At 40.0% G+C, this 13,510-nt stretch overlaps 1 protein-coding gene across 2 annotated transcripts in view; it reads left to right on the top strand.

Moving 5' to 3' along the window:
• The first annotated feature begins 1,396 nt into the window (after window positions 1–1,396).
• PHACTR2 (phosphatase and actin regulator 2) overlaps window positions 1,397–13,510 on the top strand; it is a 73,810-nt gene continuing 61,696 nt past the window's right edge. Inside the window, exon 1 of one of the 2 annotated variants that reach the window (XM_070733657.1) lies at window positions 1,397–1,863. In XM_070733657.1, the coding sequence (XP_070589758.1) occupies window positions 1,821–1,863 (43 nt within the window). In that variant the 5' untranslated portion in view covers window positions 1,397–1,820. The remainder of the gene's footprint in view (window positions 1,864–13,510) is intronic. The other variant, XM_070733656.1, reaches the window with a different exon arrangement.

Below are 13,510 nucleotides of genomic sequence, written 5' to 3' on the forward strand. Positions count from 1 at the left end.
GGCTCAGGAATTCTGGGAGTTGAAGTCCATATGTCATAGAAGAGTCAACTTTGCCTAGTTTTAGATAATGATTAAAATGATTTAATGCGTTTATGGGTAAAAACTTACTATTTAATTATTCCCTATTTTAAAAGTAATTAAGGATCATACTAAGATATTAGAGAAGGAAGGGCAATAAATAAACTATTAATTATTCAATAAATAGCCCATAAACATACTATCCCCACTGCCCCCCCCCCCAATTGTTGTTAACCTAATCTTTCACAGCTTCTTCTCTGGTAATATTGTACTGCTAACAAGAGCTTACAAAACATTTGTCAGGCCAATCCTAGAATACAGCTCACCTGTCTGGAGCCCACATTGCATATCTGACATCAACACAATTGAGAAAGTCCAGAAATATTTCACAAGAAGAGTCCTTCACTCCTCTTCTCACAACAAAATACCCTACTCTGCCAGACTTGAAATTCTTCAATTAGACAACTTACAACTCCGTCGTCTCCGTTCCGACTTAACTATAGTTCATAAAATCATATGCCAACATGTTCTACCTGTTAATGACTACTTCCCCTTCAACCGCAACAACACACGAGCACGAAATTGATTTAAACTAAATGTCAACCGCTCCAAACTAGACTGCCAAAAATACGACTTCAGCAATAGAAGCAATCAATGCCTGGAATGCACTACCTGACTCTGTGGTTTCTACTCCTAACCCCAAAACCTTTAACCTTAGACTATCTACAATCGACCTTTCCCCCTTTCTAAGAGGTCTGTAAGGGGTGTGCATAAGTGCACCATTGTGCCTACCGCCCCGTCCTCTTGTCTTCTATCGCTACTTTTTATCATTACTTATTTAATGTTTTATTTGTACAAATTACCACCCTATAATGCAGTAGTTCTCAACCTTTCTAATGCCATGACCCCTTAATACAGTTCCTCGTGTTGTGGTGACACCCAACCATAAGTCTAGCACCAATTCTCCCAAAAGATCTTTAAGGTGATTGGCAGGAAGGTCAGAGGGACACCCCCACTGTAAATGCCTGATTGGTTGGGATTGTAAAAATATGTTCCAAGGTGCCAGAATAGAAGCTTTAGTTCCTAACACTGTGGGAAATTTGTCTTTTCTCGTAGTCTTAGGCAACCCCCGTGAAATGGTAGTTCGGCCCCCAGATTGAGAACCACTGCTATAATGGTTTGACAAATAAATAAAATGAAATTAAAAAAAATAAAAAAATAAAATGAAATAAAATAAAAATCACTGCTCCTAACCTAGAAATTTCAAGTCTTCCAATGGTGCACCCATCGCCGTTGTAATTGAGTGCATCCACCTTGCTGCTGTCGTCCTTTTCTCTTTCCTGCTATTTCCCCCTTCAGCGTTAAGTCTGAAGTTGCCTCCTTTGTGGTGAGGAGTTACAGATTGAGGCGGATCGCTTGCTTGTGCGGGGGGGCGCTTCCCGCCAGTCGGCACGGCGTGGCTGCCCCACATTAGGGACTCCCTCCCCACGACCTTTGCTCCCCACCCCCACCCCCTCCCCGTAATCTGCGTAGAGGAATGACAAGCATTTGACTCGAAGAGGAACAGTTTGAGTCGGGCTGCGGCAAGCAGCAGCAGCAGCAGGAGGAGGATTTACAACTAGCTCGGCGAGAGGAGGCAGAAGTTACTTGCACGGAGGGAAGCTGCTCAGTTTTGAAGTGCCAGCGCTGGGAGAAGAAGCTTGACATGACTTCTCCGAAGTTTCCGGGCGAGAGGAAACCCGGCCGGAGGACCAAGAGAGCCGCCTGATTGCTGGATCCCGGCCCTCCTCCAAGACGCAAAGATGGGCCAGACTTCAGTCTCCACTCTTTCGGCGGAGCCTAGTGGTAAGTGGGGCTGGAAATCGGGAGGAGAAGGCGAATTCCCCCCACACACACACAAGCGGGAGCTTTTGTGGCTAGGACCCTCATTACACGCTGGGTTCTTAGTAAAGAGTAGGCTGCCCCTTGAAAGATCTCGAGAAGAGTTTCTCTTAAAGGAACAGCCCTTTCTTTCCACCAAGTTCTCCTCGAAAATAGTGACTTTGGATTGTTTGTGCCTCCGCGCCCCACGAAGTTTATGTGTAACTTAATAGGAAAAAGGCCCTCTTTCGGGTTGTATTTTTTCGAATCGGAACTGCGAGGGACAAAAAAAAAATCCAACAAACCCAAAATATTTTTATTGCCGAGATTTGTAGCACGTAAATCCTTAAGAGTCCACGCCCAGCTTCTCCTTTTACACATTCTTATTTTTGTTACTACGGCTGCGGTTTCCGATCGCGTCTTTGTATTTGTTTGTGTTAAGTTTATTTAGTTCTAATCCTCTCTTGATACACAGTTCGTCTTTCGCTTTGGAGCCGCGTAAATGTTTAGGTGCGCTCCAATTGTTCAACGCTTTGTTTGCTTCCTAATGTGTTTTATTAAAAACAAATGGATTGGTGATTAGATAGATGACATAGCCCAGTGGCAATACATAAAACATTTTAATGTAACACTTTTTGGATCTTTTAAGATGGGAATTGTAAAAGCCAAAGAGCTGTGTAGAATTTTTATATAAGATATATGTTAAGGGTTCCTTAAATACTACATAAAACATGTTACCATTTTTTGGGAATATTTTACCCAATAGTATGATTCCAATTGCTGATTAATATCGTATATTTTGAAATCTCAGGTTAAAGACATACTGTATGTTCCATCAGACAATGTAAATGCCTGTTCTGTTCAGAAAGCTGTCCATAATGTAAATGAATCCATGAAAATCCATAGTTCACATACAGAACATTGTTTAAGAAAAAGTGTGCAGTTGTTTTGCTGTGGTCTATTTATTAATCCATTTCTTCATTTTTTGTAGAATGCAAATGCAGTGACACTCCTAGTAATTATGAGTCAGAGCAATTGAATACTTTACAATTAGAGGCTGTTTTTTCCTTCAAAAGACACATAAAATGTGTACATTCATAGGGCTTTGTTGTATTCAAAGGGTTTAGCAGCTTAGTGTTTTAGGGCTTTACGGTTGTTTCACAAATTATTCCTCTGTTGAGTGTATTTCAGATATTCAACAGATGCAGTAGAATAGGAAGTATAACTCATTCCTTCCTGTTCCTCTTCAATCACTGGCTCAGCAAGGTGTTAAGATCAACTAGTGTAAATCTTAATTGTTCTCCTTAAAGCAGTAAATTTCTTGAGTTGCGTAGCAAATCTTTGACAAAAGTACCCACCTGGAAAGCTTTAGGGAACAAGTAGCTGCCATTTATAAGAATTACTCAATGGCAGTTGAAAACCTGAAAAGGAACATCTGTTATGTACTTAGGTGCTAAGAAAGCACAAGACAAACATGTTTTCTGTTAGTGGTGATATTGTGGTGCAGTATTTTTCTATAACACATGGAATTCGTTAAACTTCCATTTGCATGATGACCAATTTCAACTAAAAATCTGCTGCCTTCCTGGAATTGTGCAAACCAGTAATCTACCTTTATCCATATTGGTAAAGAATTGTATGATATGCAAGTGATTCAAAATAACCAAGTTGGAATAACTAAGTTGCAAGTGATTCAAAATAACCAAGTTCAATTACCCTGCTCAAGCAGGAGACTATCATTGGACAAACTACTGTCCAATCTTTTTAAAAAAAATCTCCAGTGATGGAGCACCTACAATTTCTTTCTTTCTTTTAAATTTTAACTTTTATTGAAATACCTAGATCAACACAATACACAAAACAACACAAAACATTTTAAAAAGAAAAGAAAGTTGGACGAAAGTGGCTAATCCTAATAGCGGTTCTAACTATGTTAACATTCCATTACAACTTGTATTCGATAGGTCATATACACCAGTTTTGTTGACAATAAAAATCCTAAATCATATAAATAATCTTCTATCTCTATTTTTTTTACAATATATTGAGGACCCACAATTTCTAAAGGCAAGCTGTTCCACTAACTAATTGTTCTCACTCTTAAAAAAATCTCCTTTGTTTTAGATTGGATCTCTCCTTGATAGGTTTCTATCCATTATTTCTTGTCTTATCCTCAGATGCTTTGGAGAATAAATTAACCCACTCTTTTCTGTGATAGTCCCTCCTGTAAGAATTTAAACATGTTAAAAATGCTTTCAAGAAATAGTGTCAAGTGTTGAATGTTAGGACACACAAAGCTCAATGTGGATCATCTTGAATTAACTCATTTTCTTTTAAAGTAAAATTTTGGGTATTTGAACAGCTGGAGAGGTCTGCCTTTAGCTTAGATTTGCTTTCTCCAGCCTGAACAGTTACTTGATCATTCTAGCAGCAGTGGGTGTTGTGTAATGGCTAATATGTTGTAGGATCCTGGTTCAATCCCACCCTCAGTTACAGAAGCCTATAGGATGATGTTGAACCAGGCACTGTCTCTCAGCTCAGCTTACTTCACAAAGTGGAGAATATGGAAGAAAGGGTAACATTGATCTTCTAGACATATACTAACAAACAAATTTACAACAAACAAGGATCTGTTATTCATGTAGAATGCTTGATGGGAAGATGTTCCAAAACCTAATTTTAATGTGATAATGCATTTAGTCAAACATTATTAATATTTCTGAGAATTGCTAGAGTCAAAATGGCTGAAGAAAACCTTTATTTGTTACATAGAAATCTGTGCATTATTAAACGTATAGAGCATTCAGATATTTGAAAACAATCAAGCAGTTTCTGCTATAGGAAGAGATCCACAATTTGCTTAGTGTCTGTTCTTTTTCTGTAGATGTCAGTAATTGCAGCACAATCCTTTTATTAAAAAATATCTGTGTTTGGCTGGAGAGTCACAAGAATAATCAGTCATACAAGTTTAGAACTGTTTTAGTAACATTTTATTAAAGGTTATATATTCAGTAGCACACTTCCCAAAAAAGTAGGGTAGATTAGGAGCTACTTTAAAGAACATGTTTTTTAAAAGTGAATGTAAGTTCCACCAAGGCAACAATATACAGTAAGCTGTTGGGTTCCTATAATTTTCTGTTTTAGTTGCTTATTTATCTGCATGGTTGTTTTTCCATTGATCAATGGATAGTTTGCATGCTTTTAAGATGCTTTTCTCTATCTATGCTTGTCTTTCCTTTGCAAATACAGTATCAGAGTAGAATTGTGTAGTGTATTCTTCTGTTCTGAAGCCAAGCAGATGGCTGTATTCAAAAATAAGGTGTTTTTTGGCATTGACTGCCTGACTCTAAAATTGTCTTTTCAGAGAAACAGAGACCTTATTTGAATTTGTTTCTTGAAAAGGCTGTTTAAGAGAGTTTTCAAATTAGCTAATTGATGTGTATGGTTTTTAAATAGCTGGGATTAGATAATAATATGTGACTCCTTTATAATCATAACTTTCTGGGGATTGATTATGAAGTTTGATTGTAAAGTTAAAGTTTAGAGGTTGGAAGGGGTACCCTGTATCAAGACAGAAAGACACATGATAATAATGCCATATTACATCTGACATATTTTGTATTCTTGAACTGATACAACACAACACTAATGGACCATTGAGTCTTCCATCCATTTGTTTCTAAAGTTCTAACAATTCTGACTGCTATTACTATTAGCTATTGGTGACTGATTGGAGAAGAACCAGAGCTTTCATTGAAAAATTCCATATCTATTAAGTAAGTGCCCTTCCTATATATTTCAAGGATTCTTTGGGTTGTTGAAAGCAAACCAGAACTTCCCCCTTAAAGCTAACATTTGATAGTATATCTGGATATTCTAATGCTATTTATCAGTTAAAAAAAGAGAGTTTTGGTTTGAGTATAAGTAAAATGTAAATTCTGTTTTAAAATAACAGCATTTACATTTTACTTACGCCCAAAGCACCTCTTCTGTCACCCAGGAAAAAAATCTAGCCAAATAATTGTCAGCTTCTCTATTATTGGCCAATTTATAAGCAAAGTGTTTTATTTGTCAGAGTGTCTTCTTATGTTGGGAAGATTTGCCCGATCTACACTTTGTTTTCTCTGTCCTGTGGCCAAAAAGTTTTACTCCATAGAATCCTGCTGATTGTTGCGTTTGGCAGTCAACGAAGGCATTATCTTAGGTCAAACATTAATGTCTGTTTGAGCTAGTTTGCTCTTCAGTCTCCTGGGTTTAGGGACTTCCTGTTTATGAATGTAGGAAGAGCAATTTTCCTATGTGGTTACAGAGGAAATTGATCTTACACTGACCAAGTTGATCTTATGCAGTCACCAGTTATTACATGTACATATGCTGCAAAACTATTTTTTTTCTGTTTCAAGAAACAATTTTTGAAATCATATTAAAAAGCTACAAAAGTGCTAATGAGAAATCGCCCCCTGATGATAATTCAGACTGACTGAAATCAAATCTGAATTTCTATGCAACAGTTGTTCTCATGCATAGGGGAACTCCTTGCATGAAAAGGAACGTGTGTGAAAAAGGATACACATTTCTCTTTCTCTGCATTGTTGAAACTCAATTTTCTTTTTGAATGGAAACATTCTGATAAAGAATCATGAGGTGGCTATCCCCTACTGGTTTCCTTGGGGCCTCGGAGTGCTCCTCCATGAGGATTCTGCATCAGTTTGAAAACAGCTGCATATCTCTGTATTTCCACAGTGTCAGCAGAGTTGGAGAACTCTTGTATCCTGCTCATCTGCAATATGATAGTAATTTTGTGATTGATTGCTTTTTGGGGGTACGGTGATTTCCCTGCTCCATGGAAAGAACTTCAATCTTTCTCTGCTGATTTGGCTTTGCTTTAGGTCTTGTAGAAGAAATGCTGGCTTGATGGTTTTGTATCTTCTTAGTTGCCCAAACAGGGAACAGGTGTGAAATTGGTAAGAGTTTGGCCAATATACCCCATGAAAATCAAACAATCAGTGAAGAAAGACAATAGGCTAACTCCATAATGGCAACTCCAGGTGGCACATGGATCCATATCAGAGGGCATGCGAGAATTTGCCCTGTGTTAGCTCCAGCACGAATGTGTGTGCTGATCAGCTGATTTTCAGCCTTGGGAAAGGCTGTTTCATCTGGACTCTTCAGGAAAGCTTCTCTGAAGCCCCGGAGGCAAAAAAAATGCTCAATGGACAAACCGGAACTTTGGAAAAACACACTTCCGGTTTGCCATTGTGCTGGGTTTTTTGCACTTTGGAGGGTTCAGGGAAGCTTCCTGAATTCCGGTTTGCCTGTTTGGGCATTTTTTCATGTACCAGGCTTCAGTGAGGCCTGTGTGCATGCGCAAGGGGAGGGTGCACATGCGTGGTAGGGGGAGGGAAGGGGTGTGGCACATTCACAGATGCTAGCACACCCACGCATACCCTTTTTGGCACACAAACCAAAAAAGGAACGCCATCACTGGGCTAAGGTCTGCTTAGCTTCTATTTTCTGCTTCCTCTATTGACTGTCTGAAGGAAGTGCTGGTCATCAACAGGTAGTCCTCAACATATGATCACAATTGTGCCCAATTTTTCCTTTACTGAGCAAGGCACTTGTTAACTGAGTTGCACCTCATCTTTTTTGCTATAGTTTTTAAGCAAATCACTATTCTTGTTAAATGAATCATGCAGTTATTAAGTAAATCTGTTTTCCCGCATTGACTTCACTTGTCAGAAGCTGTCTGGGAAAGTTGCAGGTGATGACCACATGACTCCAAAACAGTCCCAAATGTCCTAAATACATCTCAGTTGCCAAATGGCCAATTTTTGATCAGGTGACCAAGCATCTGAATGTTGATCATGGGGATGCTGCAATGGTCATATGTGTGAAAAATGGTCATAAGTCACTTTTTTCAGTGCCTTTGCATGGTCATTAAATGAACTGTTTTAAGTTGAGGACTACCTATAGCTGTGATGGTGGCGCGCAGAGCCCTTTCTGTGGCACATGAGCCGTTGCCCAGTTCAGCTTGACCACACATGCCTGTGCATTTTCTGCCAGCCAGCTGATTTTCAGGTATCTGCCACTCATGCGTGGAGGGTGGGGCACATCTGTAGGCTCCAGAGGTTTTCCTTGAGCATCCAGGAGGACAAAAAGGGCCTTCCCTGGGCTCTGGAGACCGTCTGGAGAGGGGAGGGGAAGGGTCAGGCACACATCTGTGGGGCGCGGGGGGAGCACAGGGATCACACATCTGTGGGGCGCGGGGGGAGCACAGGGATCACACATGCATGTGCAGGGAGCACCTACATTGCATTATGGGTGCCGCTTTTAGCACACAACAAGAAAAAGGTTAGGCATCACTGACCTATAGTAATAACTAAAAAACAATAAGGTGAAACTTAGCCGAAACAGATAAGTTCTGTGATAGGTAGTTTAACTATGTTATGTTCACCCTCTTCAGAAGTGGTTTTCATCTTTCCAACCACTATAAGGCACTTAATGGTTGGCTACACATATTGTCCATCTGACTCGGAGCACCTTTAATTGGCCTCTTGAGACAGAAATAGTCTCCAGATAACCAGGCTGTGAAACTCCTCCTCTTTGATGCACGGTACACAATGCTCCTTTTGCAAAAATCCAGCCATTCTAGTCAGTGCAGAATATAAATACTTGAGGGAGCGTAAATACTCAGTGGCATTTTTTGTGCCAGAGCTTTGCTATGCAGTATTTATTGGGTTTAAGTTCATTTTCAGGATCTCCTCAGTGATTTTTTTTTAAAAAAAAGGCCTTCAAAATACCTGCCACTCTGTATATGTGTATCTGTTCAGACCCTGAAAATTTCTGGGAAAACCAAAATTTTCCAACTGAGTGAGCCAATTTAAATATACTTCAACCCTGTTATAATTCAAAACAGGCACTTTGCTGACTTAGACCGAATAAATTATAGTTAAAATATCATGGTGCAATGTTAAAAAACTCAACAATCACATATGACAATAACAGTAACCAACATAAGCAAAATATAATAATACATTAAAATGTTCATTAAAATAATAAATATAAAGGACATTTCTAAATATGTTGTTTTATAATTAAAATCAAGATTACTGAAAAATCATAGTGCTTTGATATAAATAAAATATATGCATTATTATTTAGCGTTAGTATGATTTATATATATATTTCACATTCACTATGTACCTGACTTTAAAAGTTCATTTGTATGAAATTCTGTGCATTTCCTAAATGCAGCCAGGAAATTATGGTAGTTTTCAGATATTCAAGATGACTGTTGACAAAATATTGTCAGATTAAGTGGGTAGGTTTCAGTTGAGTGAATGTAAATTTAAAATATAAACAGAACATTTTAGATAAGATAAATTAGAGGTTTCAAACTTGGCAACTTTAAGACTTGTAGACTTCAACTCCCGGAATTCTTCAGCCAGCTAGCTGGAGAATTCTGGGAGTTGAAGTCCACAAATATTAAAGTTGCCAAGTTTGAAGACCTATTAAGTAAATGATTGTGTGAGGTAATGAAATTGATCCCTCACATTACTGCGTTGTGAGTTTATGAAAATACTCTTAAGTAATTCATGTTTATATTAAACAAGACCCACTTAGTACTTATTCTAGTTCAGTAATGATACCACTACAGTAACTTGCCTAATATTGATCAGGATTTAGCTGTGAAGGACACATTAAAAATCCTGATAGATGATTGCTAATGTTTTCTAGTCCATTGTTCTGTTTCAGAGTGGCAGTAGAATGGTATGATAGAAACATGTCATGAGAGCAGGTGGTATTTTTGTATTATCAGTAGCATTTAAAAGCATGCAAACTTTAATAAATGTATAAATTTATTGAATCTCTTTTGGAAATGTTCTGAATTGGATCCACCTTGGTAGCAATTTCTGCGCATAACTAGGCAGCATACGATGCCATTTTTTTGCCCTTCTTTTTTTAGATAATGTAGGCATCTGTTGCGCTAAAGTGAAGATATCTGTTTTATGAAAGAGTGGATATTTTGGGGGAAATCAGTACTTTTCCAAAGATACTTGTACTTTTTAAAAAGTGTTTTAAAATTAGAAAGAAAGGGAGAACTATCCAATTAAATCCACAGAATGTACCATCCTATATACAGTGATACCTTGTCTTACAAACTTAATTCCGGGACGAGGTTCTGAAAGTGAAAAGTTTGTAAGACAAAACAATGTTTCCCATAGGAATCAATGGAAAAGCGATTAATGCGTGCAAGCCCAAAATTCACCCCTTTTGCCAGCCGGTTTCCCAGCGAAGGGAGCATCAGCAGCATCGCAAAAACACCAAAGTCCTCGAAACCCCACCTCCGGACCTCTGTGTTTTTGCAAGGCTGCGATTTCACTGAGGCTCCCCTCACTGGGAAACCCCACCTCCGGACTTCCGTTGCCAGCGAAGCGCCCATTTTTGTGCTGCTGGGATTCCCCTGCTGGGATTTCCCTGCAGCATCACAAAAACACGGAAGTCCGGAGGTGGGGTTTCCCATGGAGGGGAGCCTCAGGAGAATCCCAGCAGCGCAAAAATGGGCACTTCACTGGCAACAGAAGTCTGGAGGCGGGGCATCCCAGTGGCAGCGGTGGGTTTGTAAGGTGAAAATAGTTTGTAAGAAGAGGCAAAAAAAATCTTAAACCCTGGGTTTGTATCTCGAAAAGTTTGTATGGCGAGGTGTTTGTAAGACGAGGTATCACTGTACTTTTATATTCAAAGTACTCTTACTATATGCAAAGCATGTCTGCTGAGAATAATTATTAATATAATTATTTTGTTTTAGTATTCTGATAATAGTATAGAGCAGTGCTGGTGAACCTATGGTATGTGTGCCAGAGGTGGCATGCAGAGCCATATCTGAGGGCACATCAGGCATTGCCCTATGCCAGCTGATTTTCAGTCTCCTTTTCAGCTGTTTTCACTCTCCCCAAGGTTTAGGGAAAGGCTCCTGAAGCATAGGAATGGCAAAAAACAGCCCAACTGGCCAACTGGAAGTTTGTTTCCGAGCTTCTGATTGGCCCATTGGACAGTTCTTGCTACCCCCAGGTTTCAGGAGCCTTTCTTAAACCCTGGGGAATGGCGAAAAACAGCCCAACCAGAAATTGATTTCCAAACTTCGGGTTGGCCCATTGAGCCATTTTTCACTGTCCGCAGGCCTTAGGAGAATTCCTGAACCCTGGGGAGAGTGAAAAACAGCTCACCAGGCCTACTGGAAGTCCAGAGACTTTAGTAAGTCTCTCTTGCACATGTGTGGGAGGGAGAAGCATTGGGGAGCTGATTGTACGCATGAGCAGGGGGGAGCACGGGAGTTGCTCCCCCCTGCTCATGGGTAGGGAGGAGGGTATTGCATTATGAGTGTGGGTATGTGTGCGCATGATATCACACGTTTGCATACCCTTTTGGCACCCGAACTAAAAAAGGTTCGCCATCACTGGTATAGAGGTAATCCTCGACTTATAACAGTTCATTTAGTGACTGCTCAAAGTTACAAAGTGATTTATGACTGTTTTTCACACTTACGACCTTTGTAGCATCCCCATGATCATGTGAACAAAATTCAGATGTTTGGCAGCTGACTCATACCTACGACCGTGGCTGTGTCCCAAAGACATCTGATCAACTTTTGCAACCTTTCAATTAGCAAAATCAGTGGGGAAGCTGGATTCAGTAACTTCTCCACTATGGTGAATCACTTAACTGGCAAGAAAGGTTGTAAAGTGGGACAAAGCTCACTTAAAAAATTTCTCACTTAACAACATTGTGGTTGTAAGTCAAAGACTACGTGTATAAACCTGGTGAGTGCACAGTGATGCAGGTAGTCCTCGATTTACAATAGGGGACCAGAATTTGTCTGGATATGCATGTTGGTTGTTAAGTGAGTAGGCAAATCACTGTGTTTTTTTAAAAAATCACATGGTCATTAAGTAAATCCAGCTTCTCTCATTGACTCTGCTTGTTGGAAGCCAACTGAGGAACTCGCAGTTGGTGACCCCATGACCCACCTGACGCTGCAATCTTCACAAAATACACACCAGTTGCCAAATGCCAGAATTTTGATCACGTGACTGTGGGGAATGCCGCGACGGTTGTAAGTGTGAAGAAGACTGGTTGCAAATCACTTTTGTTTCCCAGTGCTGATGTAGCTTTGAACGGTTGCAAGACATTGACTACCAGTACAGTGGTACCTCGTGATACAAACCCCTTGTGATACGAACCCGGGGTTCGGAAATTGTTTGCCTCTTCTTACAAACTTTTTTCGGCTTACGAACCCACCGCAGATCGCAAAATGGCCTCCAGGAAGGATGTCTTAGTGACGTCAAAGCTCCACCCATGGAATTCCCTATTGGGATTCCCCACCTCCTTTCCAGCCTCCAGATCGGCCGAAAATGCCACTGCCGATTGCAAAAACGGTGCTCCGCCGGGCGGCACCGCTCGGCTGTAACCTTCTGAAACAGCTGGGCGCTTCTCAGTGGCCTCCGGAACCCGAACCCGAACCTGAACGTCCGGGTTCGGCGTTCGGGAGAATGCCGAGAAGCCCCCCGGCTGTTTTAGAAGGTGACAGCCGGGCGGCGGCGCCCAGCGGAGCGCCATTTTGCGATTTTTTCCCCTTTGCACGCATTAATTGCTTTTACATTGTTTCCTATGGGAAACAATGTTTCGTCTTACGATCGTTTCGCCTTACGAACCTACTTCTGGAACCAATTAAGTTCGTAAGACGAGGTATTACTGTACAATGAATATTTACAAACATCGTTTTATACAATATTTCTGCTTTTCTCTTGAGTTTTGGCTTGCGTTTGTGTTTAAATTTGTAGTGTTATTGTACCTGATGTTTAAGAGAGGCACGTTTTTTTGAAACGTGAGCTTTTCCCAAAGACTCATAGGAGTTTAAAAAATTTAAAAACATAATCTCCTATAACCAACTTCTGGTTTGTTCTGCTTTTAGCAGAGAATTATTATTATTATTATTATTATTATTATTATTATTATTATTTATTAGATTTGTATGCCGCCCCTCTCCGAGGACTCGGGGCGGCTCACAACAATAATAGAAACAATATAACAGTGAAACAAATCTAATATTAAAAATAAAACATATATAAAACCCCAGCAATTAAAACCATACAACACATACATACCAAACATAAACTATAAAAGCCTGGGGGAGGATGTCTCAGTTCCCCCATGCCTGGCGATAAAGGTGGATCTTGAGTAATTTGCGAAAGAAATTTGCGATAGAAGTATTTTCATTGCTTTTTTCATAAAGAAATGCACATAGCATGGGCTGGGGATATGAGAGGCCCCTGACGTTTTCCTTAAGCAATGCTCTGTACTACTACTATGTTCGGTCTTTCTAATACTGAAGGCAGAAAAAATGATGCAACTGTGCACTAGTTGGCAGACAGGAATCCCAACTGTTGGTTTTTGACAGTGAAACGACTGTCACCATGCAGTGACTTGCAGGGGGGAAAAAGGAAGCAGCTAAGACCCAGGAACAGAGTCTGTAGGTTATTTTTAAAAGCATTTGGGTTCCCCAGTGGAAGTTTATTGCATCAAATTTGCAGCTAGTTGAGGGGTGACGCAAAAGAGAGTGGGTGCAAAAAGG

The sequence above is a fragment of the Erythrolamprus reginae genome, chromosome 1 (assembly GCF_031021105.1).
Source record: "Erythrolamprus reginae isolate rEryReg1 chromosome 1, rEryReg1.hap1, whole genome shotgun sequence".
NCBI lineage: Eukaryota > Metazoa > Chordata > Lepidosauria > Squamata > Dipsadidae > Erythrolamprus > Erythrolamprus reginae.